The 20,725-nt window shown below is 46.5% G+C and overlaps 1 protein-coding gene and 1 non-coding gene across 9 annotated transcripts in view; one reads left to right on the forward strand and one right to left on the reverse strand.

Moving 5' to 3' along the window:
• Positions 1 to 20,725, reverse strand: part of DZIP1 (DAZ interacting zinc finger protein 1) — a 68,665-nt gene that overhangs the window by 11,315 nt on the left and 36,625 nt on the right. For 5 of the 8 annotated variants that reach the window (XM_060191770.1, XM_060191767.1, XM_060191764.1 and 2 more), the window contains 5 exons: positions 18,135 to 18,194; positions 9,438 to 9,497; positions 4,963 to 5,105; positions 3,573 to 3,771; positions 2,243 to 2,411 (listed from right to left, as the gene is read on the reverse strand). In XM_060191770.1, coding sequence (XP_060047753.1) covers positions 2,243 to 2,411; positions 3,573 to 3,771; positions 4,963 to 5,105; positions 9,438 to 9,497; positions 18,135 to 18,194 — 631 coding nt within the window. The remainder of the gene's footprint in view (positions 1 to 2,242; positions 2,412 to 3,572; positions 3,772 to 4,962; positions 5,106 to 9,437; positions 9,498 to 18,134; positions 18,195 to 20,725) is intronic. The other 3 variants (XM_060191763.1, XM_060191769.1, XM_060191768.1) reach the window with 3 other exon arrangements.
• Positions 19,291 to 19,415, forward strand: LOC132538890 (small nucleolar RNA ACA64). Its single transcript, XR_009550195.1, has one exon. It is a non-coding gene; the product is annotated as a small nucleolar RNA ACA64 (small nucleolar RNA).

Consider the following 20,725-nt stretch of genomic DNA (forward strand, 5'->3'; position numbering starts at 1 on the left):
ACCAATGTGTCCTGGAGCTCAGCTTCCCCAGAGACACACCCTACTAGGGAAAGAGAGAGGCAGGCTGGGGGTATGGACCGACCAGTCAACGCCCATGTTCAGCGGGGAAGCAATTACAGAAGCCAGACCTTCTACCTTCTGCAACCCTCAGTGACCCTGGGTCCATGCTCCCAGAGGGATAGAGAATGGGAAAGCTATCAGGGGAGGGGGTGGGTTATGGGGATTGGGTGGTGGGAATTGTGTGGAGTTGTACCCCTCCTACCTTATGCTTTTGTTCACTAATCCTTTCTTAAAAAATTTAAAATAAAAAACATATTTAAATTAAAAAAAAAAAAACTCTGATCCATGAGTCATTTATACAAGTTTAATGTTGTGACCCCAACAGGAATTTGGGGCGATTAGCATATGAATGGCATCACCCGGCAGCGGGACAGAGACGGGAAGGTATAAAGCACGGGACTTGGAGCAGGTCACCCTCTTTGGCTGCTGCTGCTTCTCCTGGTCAGATGCATCTTGGCGGAGGTGCACCAGGTATCCACCATGGGAACTGAACACATGACTCTGCTAGCTGGTAAACTTTTAGACCCCTCTACAGCCATGAGCAACCTTTACCAGAGCTGATAATTTTTTATCTGATGAGATTAAACTTTTGCTAACTATACTCAGACTTTATGGACCTAGCAAACTCTTAACCCTTGATGATAATTGCTTATTTTACCTTTTACCTGTTTCACCCTAATAAACCTTGTATTGTTTAAACCAGTTCCCAGCTCCCTGCTGTGAATCCTTTTATGCACAGCAGGCCCCAACCAACCCCCTTTTAAGTTAAATTACAACAGTTTAATCCTTGGGCTGGGGAGACAACATAATGGTTTCATAAAACACTTTCATACCTGAGGCTCCAAAGCCCCAAGTTCAATACCCAGCCTCACTATAAGCCAGAGCTTAGCAGTGCTCTGGTGTCTCTCTCTGTGTGTACCTCTCTCTCTCATTAAAAATAATATAAATAAAATATTTTTTAGAAGTTTAATCCTGGGGGTCAGGCGGTGGTGCAGTGGCTTAAGCACATGTGGTGCAAATTGCAAGGACCGGCGTAAGGATCCTGGTTCAAGCCCCTGGCTCCCCACCTGCAGGGGAGTCCCTTCACAGGCGGTGAAGCAGGTCTGCAGGTGTCTGTCTTTCTCTCCCCATCTCTGTCTTCCCCTCCTCTCTCCATTTCTCTCTGTCCTATCCAACAATGAAGACAGACAACAATAATTATTACAACAATAAAGCAACAAGGGCAACAAAAGGGAATAAATAAATAAATTTTAAAAAACTTAAAAAAAAAAGTTTAATCCTTAATTTAAAAAAGTGTTGGTCCAGAGTGATGAATCCTAACAACAATAGGAAGGGAGGAGGAAGGAAGGAAGGAAGGAAGGAAGGAAGGAAGGAAGGAAGGAAGGAAGGGAGGAAGGAAGGGTGGGCGAGCTCTTTTGCTCTTTCTTTCTTTGTCTGCCGGGCTAGCTTCGCGGGGTGGGGGGAGAGAGGCGACCAGGGACTCATGCTCAGTGGGACGCGCAGTTCAATCTTTACTGACGAGCGGGGATGCAGTTCAACAATCTAATCTCTATTCATTAGAAAATACTGTCCTTTATATCTCCTGAGGCGGAAGTGTCAGGAAGAGGAGGTATGTAGGATAGGGGGTGGGGAGAAGGAAAAAGCTAGCCAGTGGGGATTAAACCAGTGAAAACAATGATTATGTAAATAGACCACAGCGTTAAGCAATACAAGAGAACCTAATGTGATGAAGGTCTTTTAAGCAGAATTTAGAAGCAGACCAACATTTGTCCACCATGGGAGGACAGTGAGGTGACCCACCTACCAGTCCAGGAAGAAAACTGCACCTAACCATGCCGGCAGCCCAGTCTCGGCCTTCGAAGTGTGAGGAAATAAACATCCCTCGTGTAAGCCATTTATCTGTGGAATTTTGCTTTGGCAAAAGAGGTGGTAAAATACTCACTTGAGGGGCCGGGTGGTGGCTCACCTGGCTGAGTGCACACTATAACGCAAGGACCCAGGTTCAAGCCCCTGGTCCCCACCTGCAGGGGAAAGCTTCACAAACGGTGAAGCAGGGCTGCAGAGGTCTGTCTGTCTCCTTCCCTCCCTGTATCCCCTTTCCTCTCAATTTCTGGCTGTCTCTATTAAAGAAATAAAGATAATTAAATTTTTTTAAAAAAAACTATAAAAAATTAATACGCACTTGGGAACAGATGTCTTGTCCGTAAACACAGGCCTCTGTCTAACCAGCTGTCTGCTTTTGGGAGGAAGCTGGATTGTTTTGGGTATTTCGCCAGTAGAAAGGGTGTCCATTTGAGAGACATTGGGCTTCTCAGAGACAATGCTGTCACTGGAGACTCTCCGTGGCCTTTCTGAGTGGTAAAGGAATAGCAGATGAATATGCTATATGTTTAGAAGAATATACAGTACAGTCTACATTGGCAGTGACATAAACAAGTCCATCTCTAGGGACTAGCTCACAGAATAGGAGAGGTTTTTTAATTAATTAATTAATTTTTTATATTTATTTTGCCTTTTGTTGCCCATGTTGTTTTTCATTGTTGTTGTAGTTGTTAATGATGTCATCGTTGTTTCTGCAGGTGTCTATCTTTCTCTCCCCCGTCTCCCCCTCCTCTCTAGATTTCTCTCTTTCCTATCCAACAACAACAACAGCAATAACAACAACAATAACGATAAAAAAGGGCAACAAAAGAGAAAAAATTGCCTCCAAGAGCAGTGGATTCATAGTGCAGGCACCGAGTCCCAGTAATAACCCTGGTGGCGTGTGTGTGTGTGTGTGTGTGTGTGTGTGTGTGTGTGTGTGTGTATACAAACATATATATACATCTAACATATAATGGTTCACTGTTGGGAAATTGTGAGGATGTGGTAGAGCCTGGCAGGGTTTGGACTGAGGAGTGTGTCTATCCTGTCAGTCTCTCTCTCTCTCTCTCTACTGAGAGGTTGAGCAAGGAGAGACAGGAGTAACCCCAAAGGTTTGCCCCGTCTTATCAGACTCCCTGCCTCACAAAGCACCCTGCATTCCTGATACTATGGCCTGCTCCCTTATTATCTACATAATCATTGTTTTGCCTGAAAGATCCCCACTGATTCCATTCCTTTGATCTATCTTCTTTCTACCCTCAAGACTCTCCCTGCCTGCAAGATATTATTTATCCTACCAATTAAAACCCTCACAACAGTTGCTAAGGAAGTTACCTTTCCCAGCCCCTTTTGCCTTTCTCTGCCCCTTTCCAAACCATGTCAAGCCATTTCCATTTCCGACTTGCCACTTCCGGGTCTGACCTTTAAAAGCCTGGGCTCCCTGATCAATAAAGAATCAAATTGCCTTGCCTCCATGAGCTCTGTTCATGAGTCATCTCCCTCATGCCACTGAGTAGCAGCCCAGGCTGGCTCCAGTCACGTTCTCTTCAACCCAGAGAGGCACCCCCATGCTAGCCTGGCAGTTTACACAGTAAGAGTTGCCCATTATGTGTGAAGATCGGTGAACCATCATTCAACCCTCCTCCCACCTGTAGCCACAAAATGCCCGTTGGTCACGGGCTTCCCTGAAGACACTGATGTTCTCTCCTCGACTTTCAGGTCCACCTGATATGCAAGGTAGTCTCGGATCTGCTGGATGTTAGGGATTTTCTTTTCTCGTTCCCGTCTCGTCATCTCCAGGGACCTCAGCGCTCTGCTGAAGTGCTCACTTGAAATGCTGCGGCTCTGCTGAAGGGAGAAGGTGTCAAGTCTGTCAGTGACATCCTGGGATATTTCCTCTGCCTCAACATTCGCTAGCATTACCATCCCAACCCTTCATCCTTACTGCTGTGTGTCAGGTGGGGGCATTTCAACACACAGGGGGGCCATAAGGAGCGAGGCCAGGGGAGGGAGGCCCCAGTGGCTTAAGGGGAGGCTGAAGGATGGGAAGACTCAATGAGGTAGGATGGGTGGTACTGACTAGAAAAAGGTCAAAGACTCTTCTAGGGTATTAGAAATTAGGGGGCAGGTGATAGATCATCTGGTTAAGCACACAGGTTACCATGTGCAAGGACCCTGGTTCGAACCCCCATTCCCCACTTTCACAAGCAGTAAAGCAAATACCGCAAGTGTCTCTCTGTCTCTCTCCTTTATCTCCCCTCCCCTCTCAATTTCTCTCCGTCCTATCAAAGAAAGGAGGAAAAATGACTGCTAGGGACAGTGGATTCATCCTGCATGCACCAAACCCCAGTGATAGCCCTGGTGTGAAAAGAAAGAAAGAAAGGAAGGAAGGAAGAAAGAAAGAAAGAGCCAACCTTCTGATCTGGATGGTGCCTGCAAATCACACACACATCCCCGTACACATATAACCAACATCTACATCCATATTTATCTGGATATACATGTAGACACGTGTGTCCATTGCAGATGTGTCCGTATATACCACACAGGCATAAACTTGTAGCTTCTCTGTGAAAACAGAGCTTGGCCCTCACAGATTTGTTTCAGGTTTGATCTGTGACGTCTGAGGCACGAGCCAGGCACAGAGAGCAAAGGCAAGCTCTCCTGGACAGAGCCACCAAGCCTTCTTCTCTTCCCTTAACTTAGAAAACAAAATGAGCAAGAAGTCCAAAGATGGATGAGTTGGGGGTCGGAGAGTGGCGCACCCATTTACACACACCTAGTGCAGCAAGTAGCCCCACAAGAATCTGGGTTCGAGCGTCCGCGTACCATTTGCAGGGAGTGGGTCGCTTCATAAGCAGCAAAGCAGGTCTACAGCTGCCTATCTTTCTCTCTCCCTCGCTATCTCCTGGTCCTCGCTCAATTTCTCTCTGTCCTATCCAACAGAATGGGAAAAAATGGCTGCCAGGAGCAGTGGATTTGTAGTACCTGCACCAACTCTAGCAATAACCCTGGGGAAAAAAAAATGGATGAGCTTACTGCATCAATCCCCAAGGTTTCCAGCTTCTCTACCAAACTCTGCTCCAAGACTGTTCGTATTTCCTTTGTGAAGGTCGGGTTACTTTTCAACACCTTCCTTAAATGTATCCTGTGGTTACTTAGTTTCTGTTCGCTGTCCCTTCCTGAAATAAAGTTTTTCGAAAGGAAAAAAAAGAGGCATTAAGGGTTAAACAAATTCAGATTAAAAAATAATAATAAAAGTGCAAATAAATCCCTAAGCAGGAAATGGCAAAATATAGCTTCAAACAGCAAGCCAGCCTTTGTCATGTCTTTTTTTTTTTCCAAATATTTATTTATTCCCTTTTGTAGCCCTTGGTTTTTTATTGTTGTAGTTATTATTATTGTTGTTATTGATGTCACTGTTGTTGGATAGGATAGAGAGAAATGGAGAGGAAGGGAAGATAGAGAAGGGGAGAGAAAGATAGACACCTACAGACCTGCTTCACCACCTGTGAAGTAACCCCCCTGTGCAGGTGGGGAGCCTGGGGCTCGAACCAGGATCCTTACACCAGTCCTTGTACTTTACACCACCTGTGCTTAGCCTACTGCATTACCACCTGACTCCCCTCTTTGTCATGTTTTTAGTGTCATCAGATATTTTAATCATTCAGCCCAATATACAGCACTTAAGTACAACTTGATGAAGCTTCCCCCTTTGCAAATGGGGAATGAGAGTTTGAACCCAGGACCTTGCACAATTAACATGTGCACTCTTTTGGGTCCCAGCCCCAAGTATCATAATGTTTAAAGCTAGCACCATCTTCTCAGACATTTCCAGTCCGCCTCTATGTTGGCTATCAAGCAAAAATCACCTAAAAGTCATGGGCCCCTAAGAGCATACCTAAAATGGACTTGCTAGCTTCTTTCCACCACAAAATCTATATTCTCATCTGCTCAATTCCTACTTTTTGGATCCTGTTTATTAATCATTTTTGTCCTGCTTTTATATCTTACTGCTTTTCAGCCACCAGGTTACAGATGCTACCAGGATGCCATTCTGACTTCCCCAGGCAGACACCCTCCCAAATGTATCCTGGAACCACACTACTCCAGAGCTCTGCCCCACTAGGGAAAGACAGAAACAGGCTGGGGGTGTGGCTCAACCTGCCAACATCCATGTCCAGTGAAGAAGTAATTACAGAAGCCAGATCTCCCACCTTCTGAACCCCAAAGAGAATTTTGGTCCATATTCCTAGCAGGGGAGAAATGATAGGGGGAAGATGACCAGAGGGCTCTGAACTCCAACTCTGTGAGGACCCAGAGAGATGCTGAAAGGTTTGGGAGGAAGGACCCTTTTGGGTTCCATGCGGCTCCACTCAAAAAGAATTTCAAAGGACACATGTGATAGATGTGTCATTTCTAGTGCCACCACCCAGTCCCCTGAACTTACTTTTTTTTTAATTGCCACCAGGATTATTACTGGGGCTTGCTGCCATCACTACAAATTCACTGCTCCCACTGGCCATCCCCCACCCCGCCCCTATTTTTTATTTGATAAGATAGACAGAAATTGAGAGGTGTGAGGGAAAAAAAAGGAAGGAGGGGAGGCAGGAGGGGGGGATACCAGCAGACCCGATTCACTATTCCTAAGGTGTCCCCCTACAGGTGGGGAGCTGGGGCTCAAACCCAGGTCCTTCTATACTCAACGAGATGTGCTATAGCCTGCCCCCCTTTCACATTCTAACACCCCACAGGACAGCAACATTGACACCATCTCGACACAACTGTCCCACAAGTAAGCATGCAGGAATATTCACATTAGAGCGTCTTCTTGCTAACAGTGTCCTTGTCTTTGCAAGACAGGGAACTGACTGAAGATAACCACACATCTTCTTCCAATCCACTAGCTGCTCAGCCGGAAGCCTTTGACTGGAGCTTAGATTTGGACTCTGAGACAGATTCCAGCGGCCCTCAGCACACTCCTCTCTCCCAGAAGAGCTGGGTCCAAGCATAGGCAAGGCAGCAACCATTATTTCCTCCCCTGATCTGGTTCCCCAAGTGGCAACGGCCAACGGTGGCATTTGCAGTCAAGGGTCCTGGGCAGATGGACTTTAAAATAAGCACAGGCAACCAGAGATGCCAAGCCTAAGAGGTCAACCTTCCAAAGCCAGTAATCTGCCACCAAGCTGCAGGTGTTACTATGGCAGGTGACCTCACCAATGTGTCCTGGAGTCTCATCTCTCCAGAGCCCTACTCCACTAGGGAAAGATGGAAACGGGATGGGGGTGTGGCTCAGCCTGTCAACATTCATGTTAAGTAAAGAAGCAATTACAGAAGTGAGAACACCTACCTTCTGCACCCCATAAAGAATTCTGGACCAAGGGCTGGGAAGGTAGAATAATGGTTATACAAAAAGACTTTCATGCCTGAGTCACCAAAGGTCCCAGGTTCAATCCCTAGCACTACCATAAGGCAGAGCTGAACAGTGCCTGGTAAAAGAAAGAAAGGAGAAAAAAAAAAAAAAAAGAATTTTGGTCCATACTCCCAGAGGAGGAGAAATGCTAGAAGATGACTAGAGGTCTCTGAAACCCAATTCCACCAGGACCTGGGGAGAAAAGAGGAAAAAAATGACACTCACACTCAGAAGTAATAATAATAAGTGTAGGTGTGACTTAGAAAGGGAGGCAGGACCATATAAAAATGGGTAGATAGATATGGTTATAGTAATAACAGTCAACCCATATCAGTGCCCTTGGGAGAACCACTGCACTTTCCAATGGAAAAAATAGGGACACAGAACTCAGGTGGTGGGAACAATGTGGAGTTATTCCCCTGCTATCTGATAATTTTGTAAATCAATATTAAGTCACTAATGAAGGAGGGGGAGGAGAAGAAGCAGCAGCTGCAGCAACAGGTAGACAGATGCCACGGGTGGAAACTGGGAGTGAAGGGGGTGGTGGACAGATGACTGCTCCCCTTGGAACCTTCTAGTTCTCTTCTGAAAAGAACGTGACCTACATGAGCAGAGGCTCCAGTTTCAAAATCCCAGACCCTGTCTATGAAAAATGAACAGTTTCTGCATTGCCAGCGTCCAGAGAAGATATCTGTGGCGAAGCCAGAGAGCATATGCCACTTGCATAACTTGCAAGGAAGATGAAAATGGCCAGCCTGATGCATTCTGGGAATGCCTGAGTTCATCCCCCTCTCAATTCATAGCCATGTTAAATTTTTTTTTTAATTTGCTTTTTTCCCCCCTCATGTTGCCCTTGTTTTTTCTATTGTTGTTGTAGTTATTATTGTTGTTGTTGTTGGATAGAACAGAGAGAAATAGAGAGAGATGGGGAAGACACAGGGGAAGAGAAAGACAGACACCTGCAGACCTGCTTCACCGCCTGTGAAGCGACTCCCCTGCAGGTGGGGAGCTGGGGTCTCGAACCAGGATCCTTACGCTGGTCTTGCGCTTTGCCCCACGTGCGCTTAACTAGCTGCGCTACTGCCTGACCACTCCCCAATTTTAATTTTTAATTTAAAGTGGAAATGTCTATAGAACACAGAAGCTATAGCAAATACTAAAAAGTTTAGGTATGGGGCACATAGTTTCACTTCAATACTAACAATGTAACCTTTCGAACATGATTTATAGCAGGGCACCACTATCACAAAGGAAAAAAACTAGACTGGCTTCATTCAAATAAATGTAACTGAGCTACAAGTCTGGCTTTTAAAAAAATACTCTTTACAATGCAAAAAAAAAAAAAAAAAAAGTTCGTAAACTTCCAAAATTGACAGACAATCAATTTTAGAGCTGCCAAACTATAGGACTAGAATAGTACTAAGTCTAAGTACCTCCCTAAGCCTATGAGACCTCTCAAATTCCAACATAAAGATTTTACTTTGAAGATCAACAGTCCACATTCAGAGCTGTATTTTCCATACTATTAAACTATTTTTTTGGGAAAAAAAATTTTGAGGGGGCTAAGCAGGGGTGCACCTGGTTAAGCACATGCATCTGCAGGCCTAAGGATCCAGGTTCAAGCCCCCAGTCCCCACCTGCAGGGCAGGGGAAGCTTCACGAGCAGTGCAGCAGGTCTACACCTGCGTCTGTCTTTCTCTCTGCCTCTCTGTCTTCCCCTCCCCTCTCAATTTCTCTGTCGTAGCCGATAAAATTAGAGAAGTAAGTAAATAAATACAAGAGAAAGGTATCCACTGCTGGGAGTGGCTGACTTATACTGCTGGCACCAAGCCCCATCGATAATGCTGGGGCAATAAAAAATAAATGAAAACAAATAAGTCTGAATTGGATACGTCCCTCATTCACCTCACAGGGTATGAGAAGGAACCATAGTGACGGCTGTTTGTGCCTCATCTTGTGACCCAGACCTAATGGCCTGCCCTCCTTTGGACCCCTTATTTAGACACCCACGGGATAACCTCTGACAGGACTGGGTTTCCTTCAGTACCTCAACCCACCACTCACACACAAGTGCAAACGCTCATCAAGTCCGTCCTGTTACCTTTTTCTTCCTCTGAAAGTTCTTCTATTGGCTCCAGCACGTGCGACGAGAATGCCTGCTCTACTGACGAGGAAAGAGAAGAAGAGTACAGGAGGGCGACAGCCAAGCAAAGTCAGTGTTCTTTCAGACAGCTTTGAAAGGTAAACAATTCCACAAATGTTGTCATCATTCCTAAATCGCCAACCAACTACTAGGGAAAGTATGGAGGCAGAGGCAGTTAGTCAGAGCTGGACACTAGCTTTCTTTTCTTACTTACTTACTTTCTTTTTCTTTCTTTCTTTTTTTTTTTTTTTGGTAGAGTGAAGCCCTCACATTTGCACAATTTCAAAGTTCCTTGGCTGCTTTTTCACTCAGATAAACAGAAAGAGAGAGAGAGAGAGAAAGAGAGAGAGACATCACAGCACCAGAACTTCCCTTGCCCCACCATGAGTCATGGCACTGCCCACACTATAGAGGAAGACAGAACACACACACACACACACACACACACACACACACACCCGCTGAGCTATCTCTCCACTCTCGGAAAATGATCAATCTAAAGAATTCGGTTAGGTCTGGAAGGTGACGCTGTGGACTGTCAAGCGTCAGGTCCTGAGTTCGATTTTTGGTCTTGGGTTCCATCCTTGGCATCCCATGTGCCAGAGTGTTGTTCTTAGTTTTTTTATCATTAATAGAGATCAAGTTAAAGTCTGAACTTCTTGTGGCCTGGGATGGGCACAGGGGCTAGAGCGCTGGGCTTGTAGGCATGAAGTCCCAAGCTCAATCCCCAACCTGATATGTGCCAGACGGATGCTCTGATGTGCACCCCCCTCCTTGCCCCACCCCCCAGGTCTTCTGACCACCACGGTTATCACTGGCCTCAGTGCTTGCATGCCTGCATAAAGCGCCATTCCTGGCAGCTTTTTTTTTTTTTTTAACAGAGGACAAGCACTCTGGTTCTTTCTCTTGCTCACCCTCTCATTAATGAGTATATTAAAAAAGAACAATAAAAACAAATAAAACCTAAAATGAGTTACCATCTAGAACCCTCTGTTATTAGCAGTTCAAACTGGTGGGAATTAGATGGAATGGCACTCCTCTTGTCCTATAATCTTGCCAGTTATTAAATAAGGAATAAAAAATAAAAAGAAGTGGGGAAAAGAACTACTTTAAAATGTTTAAAGCTTGTTATGAATAAAAAAAATCAAATCATTTGCATTTTATCAAAAACCGAGTAACAAAGGGAAAAAAGTCAAGTTCAGGGTTGGGAGACAGCATATTTCTGCAAAAGACTCTCATGCCTGAGGCTTTGAGATCTCGGGTTCAGTCAGTCCCCAGCACCACCAGAAGCCAGAGCTGAGCAGTGCTCTACTGTTTCTCTCTCTCTCTCTCTCTCTCTCTCTCTCTCTCTATATATATATATATATATATATATATATATGTCTCTTTCATTAAAAATAAGAGATAAAGTATGCAAAAGAAAAAAAATCAAGTTCATGCTTAAAGATGAAAATGGACTCCTTGTTACTCACAGTCCCGGCTTTAGAAGTTCCCTCTGACAGTATTTCAGCTGGCCTTCTCCCATGTGGTCAATGTTACATTATCTAGTGTCTGATTATGCTGGGTGGGGATACACTTCTATGACCGATTTCCCTCGAGTCGGAATAAATTGAGATTCTGACGGTTCCTGATGGGGTGCAGAAGGCAGGGCTCTGAGACAGGGATAGTTTCCTGAGCCCTGGCCTCTGACACAAGGCTGAGATGGGCCAAATTCCAGCTCCCCAAGCAAACAGGCTTGATGTCTCTGGTGGGGAAGAGCGAGTCTGCCATTCTCATGCGTGATCAGCCACAGGGCCCGTTCCCAGTGTAGTACACAGCAGGACAAGGTGAGAGCTGAAACACCAAGGGCCTCGAATTCTCCCTTGAAAAATGCCAGAAACTTTCAGGAAAAAAAAAAAATCTGTATGTCCATCCCCTCTCATTACCTCCAATAGAAAGACTCCCACCCAACTCTTCAGCCATAGTTTTATCTTCCACTGGGTTGTTTCTGTTGAATAGTTTCACTCCTTGTCAGGAAGACAATAACACCATCCCAACATCCGGGGCCCTAGTCGGGGAATCCTGGGATTCCCACATAGATATGATGGGCCTAGACCTCCAACAGAGCCCTCTCTCCACCATCACTGCTCATCTCCATCAGAAACAACATCATAAACCCTCTTGTGGCCCTCTACAGAACCTTGCCCTCAATGTAGAACAACAGTGGTGGACATTGCCTTACTGTCCAGAGGGAGGCTGGGTTAACATACTCTGCCATAGTCCTGAGATGAGTGCAGTCTAGAATGTTCCCAGCGTGACCATGGAATGCAAGCTCAGACTGACAGGCATGCAGAGGCTACAACGGCTTCTAAATATGACTGGAAAAATATGACTAGACATGGGCCCTAGGGCAGATAGATGGGGTTCACAGTTAATGGTATTTATATACTTTTCCCATATTTGGGAGCTACTCTCTTCCCTGATCCAGCTTTCTAGTCCTATTTCTAACTCTGACACCATCTCCCACGTTAGCTGTCAGGCTCAGGCAAAATTTGTAAAGTCCTGGGTCCCTTGAAATATGCCTAAAATAGACTCCCTAGCTTCTTCCAACATGAAGACCCCAAATCTCACCTGTTATATTCTTTTTTTAAAGTTTTTTGAACTTTTATTCCCTTTTTTTTCCCCCTTGTTGTTTCACTGTTGTAGTTATTGTTATTACTGATGTCGTCATTGTTAGGACAGAGAGAAATGGATAGAGGAGGGGGAGACAGAGAGGGAGAGAGAAAGATAGACACCTGCAGACCTGCTTTACTGCCTGTGAAGTGACTCCCCTGCAGGTGGGGAGCCAGGGACTCGAACCGGGATCTTTACATCGGTCCTTGCACTTTGCGCCACCTGCACTTAACCCACTGCACTACCGCCCAAATCCCATCACCTGTTATATTCTTACCTTTAGGTTCCTAATTATTAAACAATTTGTTCTGCTTTATATCTTAATGCTTTCCAGCCACCAACTTGCAGTTGCTACCATAATGCCAACCTGACTTCCCTGTGCAGATGACCTCACCAAATGTGTCCTGGAACCCCACCTCTCCAGAGCCCTGCTTCACTAGAGAAAGAGAGAGATAGGCGGGGAGTATGGATCCACCTGCCAATGCCCATGTCCAGTGAAGAAGCAATTACAGAATCCAGACCTCCCACCTTCTGCACCCCATAAAGATCTTTGGTCCTTACTCCCAGAGTGATAAAGAATAGGGAAGCTTCCCATGGAGGGGATGGGATATGGAACTCTGGTGGTGGTACCTATCTTATCCCACAATCTTGTTGATCATTATTAAATCATTTTTTTTTTAAAAAGGAAGATAATAACCAGGGCACACTCAGTGACTCCACAGGCTCTGCCTTGTTCTATCCTTAACCACCGAAGTAACCATTCCTGTTCTCCCCATTCCATCTGGCAGGCAAAGAAGCCTCAGCCGTGGGGCCGGTGAGATAGCTCAGCTGGGAAGTCACCTGACTAGTCTTGTACAAGAGCTAGGTTCAAGCCCCAAGGTATCTCATGGGAGTACTAAGGCTCTGAGAGAGGCTTAGGCACTATGGTGTCTCTCCCTCTCCCTTTCTCTCCCTCTCTCTGTCTGAAAAAGTTGGCCAGGAATACTCCCTAACGTCCCCAAAATGATATCGTTGTCATGGCAGAGAGAGAGAAGAAAAGATAGAGTCAGGGCAGGCGGTGGTGCTAAGCACTATGCACAGTACTATGCACAGGGCCCAGATTTGAGCCCTGCTTCCCACCTGCAATGGGGGCGCTTCACGAGCAGGGAAGCAGGTGTGCAGGTGTCTATCTTTCTCTCCTCTATCTCCCTGTCCTCTCTCAATTTCTCACCATCATATCAAACAAAATAGAGAAAGAAAAAAAAAAAAAAAGTGCCCTCACCAAGAGCCAGCTCTGGCTCTTTGGTTTTTGTGCCCATGTTTGTTTGGTCATACAGCTTTATTTTTTTGTTTATTTTGTAAGCCAGAGAAAGGGGTCATGTGGCTATGTGGGACAAGTGGTACTGGGGACTGATCTCAGAACCTCTGAGTTGCAAGTCCCAAGCTCAATCATTGCACCACCTCTTGGGTCATGACTCAGCCACGCTTCCAGAAGCACTGCTTCTCTCTCCCTGCCATGTTCAGCTGTCAGACCACACAGCAGCTGCACGATGCCACAGAATGGCCCTCAAAGGTGGCCAAGAACAGTCTTATCCACCCTCTAGGCCTCTAACTGCTTCTGCACTCTGCACAGCCTGCTGGTTTCCCGCACTGTTCTAGTGCTTTCCTGCTGCTGACTGCTTCTGCCTTTTGTCTGACATCAGCTGAAGATGGGGCTTGGTTCAGTGTCCCCCTGCCACCCAGTCTTGCTTCCTTGCACATCTAAGAGTGCTGCCCTGTAAAAAAAAAAAGGTGAATTCACCCCCCCCCCCAAAAAAAAAAGGTGAATCAACACAACTTTCTCTATGGCAAAGAGCTCACCAGACTTTCAGATGAAAGTAGGGGAAAGAGAGAAGTGACCAGACTAATTAAGGTTGTGTAATAATACATCATAAACTTCCCTACCCGCCACTGGCTCAGCCGTGAAGTTGGAGGACTCTGTAGCAGTTGAGGAGAGAATGCAGTGGTCAATGGGCCTGCTCTGCTTGCCCCTTGGCCCTGCCCATTGAGAAGCTCTCAAACCAGCTTGGATCCTGAGCCGGGGGCTGTGCCAGGCCTAGTTGGCCTTTCAAACAGGTATTTCAGTCCTAGCTGATGCCAGCAAGGGACCTTGGTAGAGTTGCTAGATCCTAGATCCCTGGAGCTCATAGACTGATTAGGACCCCTGAGTTAGCCCAGACAGCGGGGACACACCTTCGTGTGCTGAGTCAAGCACCCCAAAGATGAAGGGGAGGGAGGCTCCCCTATGATGTCAGGCAGATGGCCAACAGAATAAGACCATCAACATATAAACAAATAAATAAATGAAGCACGAGAAGGGTCAGCAATGCCTTCTACAAAATCACCCTCAGCCTAGAAGTCTAACAGATCCCTCACTCCACCATCACTGGTCACTTCCATCAGAAGCATCAACATAAGCCCTCTCCAGGACCTAGCCCTCACTGCAAAGTAGCAATGGTAGAAACACCCCACTATCTGAAGGGAGGCTGGGTCAGCCTACTCTGCCACTTGAGGAAAACTGGTCCTGAAATGAGGGCAGCCTAGAATGTTCCCAGCTGTGACATGGGCTGCAAGCTCAAATCAACAGGAACTCAGAGGCAACACAGGTTTCTGTTCTAAATAGGAATATATATGGGCCCTGAATCAGGTGGATGGAGTAAATGGTTAATTTTATTCCAAGATTTTCTTCAAGACTGGGAGCTATTCTCTACCCTAATCAAATTTTCTAGCCTTATGCTCAACTCTGATACCATCTTCTCAGACAATAGTTTTGTCCAACTCTATGTTAGCTATCAAACTCAAGCAAAAATTACAGTAATCCTAAGCCCCAAGGAACATACCTAAAATAGATTTCTTCACCTCTTTCCACCCTAAGATCCCTATTCTTATCTGCTCTACTCCTCCATTTCAGTTCCTGTTCATTAATCAGTTTGCCCTTCTTTACAACTTAACGATTTTCAGCCACCAAATTGCAGACGCTACCATGATGCCATCCTGACTTCCCTGGGCAGACAACCTCACCTATGTGTCCTGGAACCTCACCTCTCCAGAGCCCTGCCCCATAGGAAAGATAGAAACAGGCTAGGGGTATAGATCAACCTGTCAAGGCCGATGTCCAGCAGAGAAGCTATTACAGAAGCTAGACCTTCCACCTTCTGCACCCCATAAAGAATTTTGATCCATACTCCCAGAAGGATAAAAAATAGGGGAGCTTCCAATGGAGGGGATGGGATGTGGGACTCCAGTGGAGGGAACTGTGTGGAATTGTACCTGTTATGTTACAATCTTGTTAGTCATTATTAAATCACTAATAATTTTTTTTTTAATTCACCCTGAGAGGGATCGGGTGGTGGCGCACCTGGTTGAGTGCACATGTTACAGTGCTCAAAAACCCAGGTTTCAGCCCCCGGTCACCACCTGCAGAGGGAAAGCTTTGCAAGTGGTGAAGCAGGGCTACAGGTATCTCTTTCTCTCTCCCTCTCTATCTCCCCTACCCTCTCAATTTCCGGCTGTCTCTATCCAATAAGTAAAGATAATGAAAAAAAAAAAGAATTCATCCTGAGAAAGGAAGCAAGGGAGACTTCCGCCTGACTTAAATACTGCAAAAGGTGATTCTCAGTGACCGACTTCTGGTGTAGGTAACGTTCCAGCAAATTGGTATGAAGCCCACGTGGACTGGACACCTATCACTGGCCCACAGGGGAACAAGTGCATCCTCTCAGAATCTGGGAATAATGGCAGCCCTCATGCAGGTGGCTTTTGTGCATTTGGTTAGCACGAGCTCAGGGAGGCTGGTAAATCTGAAATGGTTTGATGGGAGAGGAAATGGGGCAACCAGACTTGGGAAAGGGCATAGTGGTTAAATATAGAAAGCTTCAGTCCCCAGACTGAGCAACACCAGAAGCCAGATCTTAGCAATGTTCTGGCAAGAAAGAAAAAGAAAAAGGCTGGGGAGCAGAAGGTGGACAATCAGCACTTGGTGAATCAGTTAGTGAACAGAAAGGATCATTCTAGAAGGCCACAGACATGGGCCAATAGAGAGATGTGACAAAGTGCCAGGCCAGACATGCTGATTTAAGTCTCATTCCAAAGCTGAAAGAAAGGGGGCGGGGGAAGGAACAAAGCAATCATTAGACTACAGATTTTATAGCTAAGACAGGGACAAGATAACACCTTGGGGTCAAGCGGTGGTGCACCCTGTTGAGTATACACATTACAGTGTGCAAGGACCTTAGCTGTGCAAGGACATGGGTTCAGATCCCCTGGTCTCCAACTGCAGGGTGGGAAGGCTCATGAGATGTATTCTAAGTGTCTCCTCTCTGTCTCTTTCCCTCTCTATGTCCCCCTCCCCTCTCAATCTCTCTGTTCTATTCAATAAGGGGGAAAAAATGGCCGCCAGGAGCAGTGTATTCATGTGCAGGCACCAAACCCCAGAGATAATCCTCGTGGCAAAGAAACACTAAAAAGAGGGGGCCTGGCAGTAGCACACCCAGTTAAGTGCACACAGTACTAAGTGCAAGGACCACGCAAGGATCTAAGTTTGAGTCCCTGGCTCTGCAACTGTAGGGGGACACTTCACGCTGCAGATGTCTTTCTCTCTCCCTCTCCATCTCCTCTTCCCCTCTCAACTTCTCTCTGTCCTATCTAATAAAATGGAGGAGAAATGGCCACCAGGAGCGGAAGATTGTTATCCAGCAATAACCCTGGAGGGGGAAAAAAAAAAAAAAAAGGAGGGAGGATGGCAGAGAGAAAGGAAGAACGAGCCAGGCAGTGGCTCACCTGAGTAAGCACACACATTTCAGTGCACACGGACTGGTCCCCACCAGCAGAGGGAAAGCTCCACCTGTGGTGACCTGATTAAGCACACACATTTCAGTGCACACGGACTGGTCCCCACCAGCAGAGGGAAAGCTCCACCTGTGGTGACCTGATTAAGCACACACATTTCAGTGCACACGGACTGGTCCCCACCAGCAGAGGGAAAGCTCCACCTGTGGTGACCTGATTAAGCACACACATTTCAGTGCACACGGACTGGTCCCCACCAGCAGAGGGAAAGCTTCACCTGTGGTGACCTGATTAAGTACACACATTTCAGTGCACACGGACTGGTCCCCACCAGCAGAGGGAAAGCTCCACCTGTGGTGAAGCAGGGCTGCAGGTGTCTCACTATCTCTTTCCCGCTATCTCCCTCTCCCCTCTTAATTTCTGTCTCTATCCAATATATATTTGAAAAATAGAAAAGGAAAGAAGAAAAAGAAAGAGAAGAAAAAGCAACCCCCCCATCTTAATTCATTTACTATACAGAAGCCACACATTGTAACACATACTGACAAAACTGTAAGTTCCAGATGTAAGAAGTTAAATATGCTCATACATTCACCCTGTGGAAGGGATCGTGATAAAAATGATCACCTGAGGAGTGCCATTCAAAGAGAAGGTCCTGGCCGCGCTTCCATTCAGTGGTGAGTGCCTACCTTTTTTATTTTTTTCTCCTTTCGGTTCCTACCACATCTTTTCTAGATTTTTTTTCCCCGACCCACTGCTCCACCTGTTTGTTTGAAAAGGGTGACCTGCTACCACATTGAAAGTTACAAAAACAATCCCACAAGCCCTGTGGCATGTGCTGGTTGGCTGATCTGGTCAAAAGTCACCCTCTTTCTGACCCCAGTACTGACTACCTCCCACCGCAAGCCATGCCTTTCATCCAAGTGCCTCCCCAAGTTACAATCTCTATGTGCGAGTCTGGCAGCCTGACCATTATTTCTACGTCCTGACATTTGATTCAGTGCAGTTCAGTTCAGTTCACAATGGTGTGAAATGAGGGTGCTATTTGGGGAACTCTTTTTTTTTTCTTTTTCTGCATTCACCCCATTGCTCTCTGCTTTCCATAATGAGCCCCCACAGAAGCACTTTCAGTTAATAAGTGATCTGACCCCAGGCGCAAACTGCACAGAAAACAGCCGAGACTCTGCTGAAGCTTACCGTGCACTGCTGCCAGACTGGGTTTAGTATCTGCCGCTGGCGGGGCCGGGGCGCTGCTCACTGAAACGGCAGAGACAAAAAATGCTTACAGGGTCTCAAGATTCAAACATGAGCATCTCCCAGCCCCATAAATCTCTCCTCCTCTCTCTCTTTTTTTTTTTTTATTGCCACCAGGTTTAACACCGGGGCTCGGTGGCAGCACTATGAATCCACTACTCCTGGAGGTCATCTTTTTCCGTTTTATTGGCTAGGGCAGAGGGAAATTGAGAGGAGGGGGAGATAGAGAGGGAGAGAGACAGCGAAACACCTACGGACCTGTTTCATTACCTGTGAAGCTTTTCTCCTGCAGGTGGGGAGCCATCGGCTCAGACCCAGATCCTTTCAGGGATCCTTGTGCTTAGTGCTATATACACTTAAACGAGTGCATCGCCACCCATCTCTTTATTGGTTATTTATTATTTATTGTTTTTTTTTTTAAAAAACCGTCAGAGGAATAGCACTAGTAGGACTACTAAGGACTTTCATGCCTGAGGTGCCATCTCCAGTGCCACCATCAGCTAGAGCTGAACAGTGTTCTGGTAAGTAATAAGGAGGAGGAGGAGGAGGAGGAGGGAGAGACAGGAAAGAGGAGGAGGAGACTTGGATTTAGTAATCTGTATGGGCTGAGACACAGCTCAGAGGGCAGAGCGCACCCCTCACATACATAAGGCCCTGGCTTCCTCTGCCAGCACCATATGGAAACCGCATGGACAACAACAGGAGCGCTCCATGGATGGTAGACTGGAGTTTTGGTGTCTTTCCTCTCCTTCCTTACGTTTCTCTAAGTATACAGACTTTAAAAAATGGGTTGGGTCGGCGTCTTTAGAAAATCACCTTCGGGGAGTCGGGCTGTAGTGCAGCGGGCTAAGCACAGGTGGCGCAAAGCACAAGGACCGGCATAAGGATCCCGGTTCGAACCTCAGCTCCCCACCTGCAGGGGAGTCGCTTCACAGGCGGTGAAGCAGGTCTGCAGGTGTCTTTCTCTCCCCCTCTGTCTTCCCCTCCTCTCTCCATTTCTCTCTGTCCTATCCAACAATGACAACAACAATAATAACTACAACAATAAAACAACAAGGGCAACAAAAGGGAATAAATAAATTTAAAAAAAAAGAAAAAAAAAAAAAGAAAATCACCTTCGGCCTCTACCGTGGCCGCGGGTGAGATCCAGCACCTAAAGGCGGCGGGGCCTCAGCTCACCACCCGCCCGCAGTGCGCACAGGTGAAACCCAGGCCCTAACACTTCCGGGGGGGGGGGGGGGGGATGGGTTGGGGGGAGTTGAGCGGTAGCACAGCAGGTTAAGCGCACATGGCAGCCAAGGACCAGCGTGAGGATCCCGGTTGGAGCCCTCGGCTCCCCACCTGCAAGGGGATCGCTTCACAGGCGGTGAAGCAGGTCTGCCGGTGTCTGTCTTTCTCTCCCCCTCTCTGTCTTCCCCTCCTTTCTCCATTTCTCTCTGTCCTGTCCAACAATGATGACATCAATAATAATAACAACAATAATAACTACAACAACAATTTAAAAACAAAAGGGAAAATAAATAAATATATAAATATATAAAAAATAAGAAAAAATGGGTTGGGGAAACCATTCAGCAGTGTCACACATGCATGAGGCCCTTGCTTCATCTTTTAAAGGTAAAGAAGGAGAAGGAAGGGAATGGGGCAGAAATGCAGCGGATTAAGCGCACGTGGCACAAAGTACAAGGACCTCAAGGACGGCGGAAGGATCCCAGTTGGAGTCCCGGGCTCCCCACCTACAGGGGACTCGCTTCACAAGCTTCACTGTCTTTCTCTCCCCCTCTCTGTCTTCCCCTCCTCTCTCCATTTCTCTCTGTCCTATCCAACAACGACGACATCAGTAACAACAACAATAATAACTACAACAAGGGCAACAAAAGGGAAAATAAATATTTTAAAAAATTTTAAAAGAAGGAGAAGAAGAAAGGATGAAGGAAGGAGGGAGAAGACAAAGAAAGGAGAAGGAGAGGAGGAACAGGAGAAAGAAAACAGCCTATTCGGAGCCAGGCAGTGGTGCCTGGTTGAGCGCACACATTATCGTGCACAAGGTTCAAGACCCTGGTCCCCACCTGCAGCGGGAAAAGCTTCACGGGTGGTGAAGCAGGCCTGCAGGTGTCTCTGTCTCTTTCCCTCTCTATTTCCCCCTTCCCTTTCAATTTCTCTCTATCTCTATCTAATAATAAATTAAATTAAATTAAAAAGCCTATTCACTTCTACACTGCAGAGGTTCTGTGCTTTGTATCCAGCTGAGTCCTGACAGCTCTGAAAGATAGTAGAGGGTCTCAGTGGTGTGAAGTTGTGGAGGCCACCCCACACTTAGCCACATCCTCACCCTCTATGTGTCCCTGGGGAAGTCCAAAAGCACCCACTGAAGGAGCCAGAGAGAGTTCACTGGGCAGGTGCCTACATTCTCATGGGTGCAACCAAGACTGAAGCCCCAGCATCACATGGGAGGTGCTATGGTGATGGTGATAGAGGAAGCTCTTGTGCTAAGGTCCATCCTTCATTCTCTCTCTCTCTCTCTCTCTCTCTCT

Source organism: Erinaceus europaeus, chromosome 5 (assembly GCF_950295315.1).
Source record: "Erinaceus europaeus chromosome 5, mEriEur2.1, whole genome shotgun sequence".
NCBI classification, from domain to species: Eukaryota; Metazoa; Chordata; class Mammalia; order Eulipotyphla; family Erinaceidae; genus Erinaceus; species Erinaceus europaeus.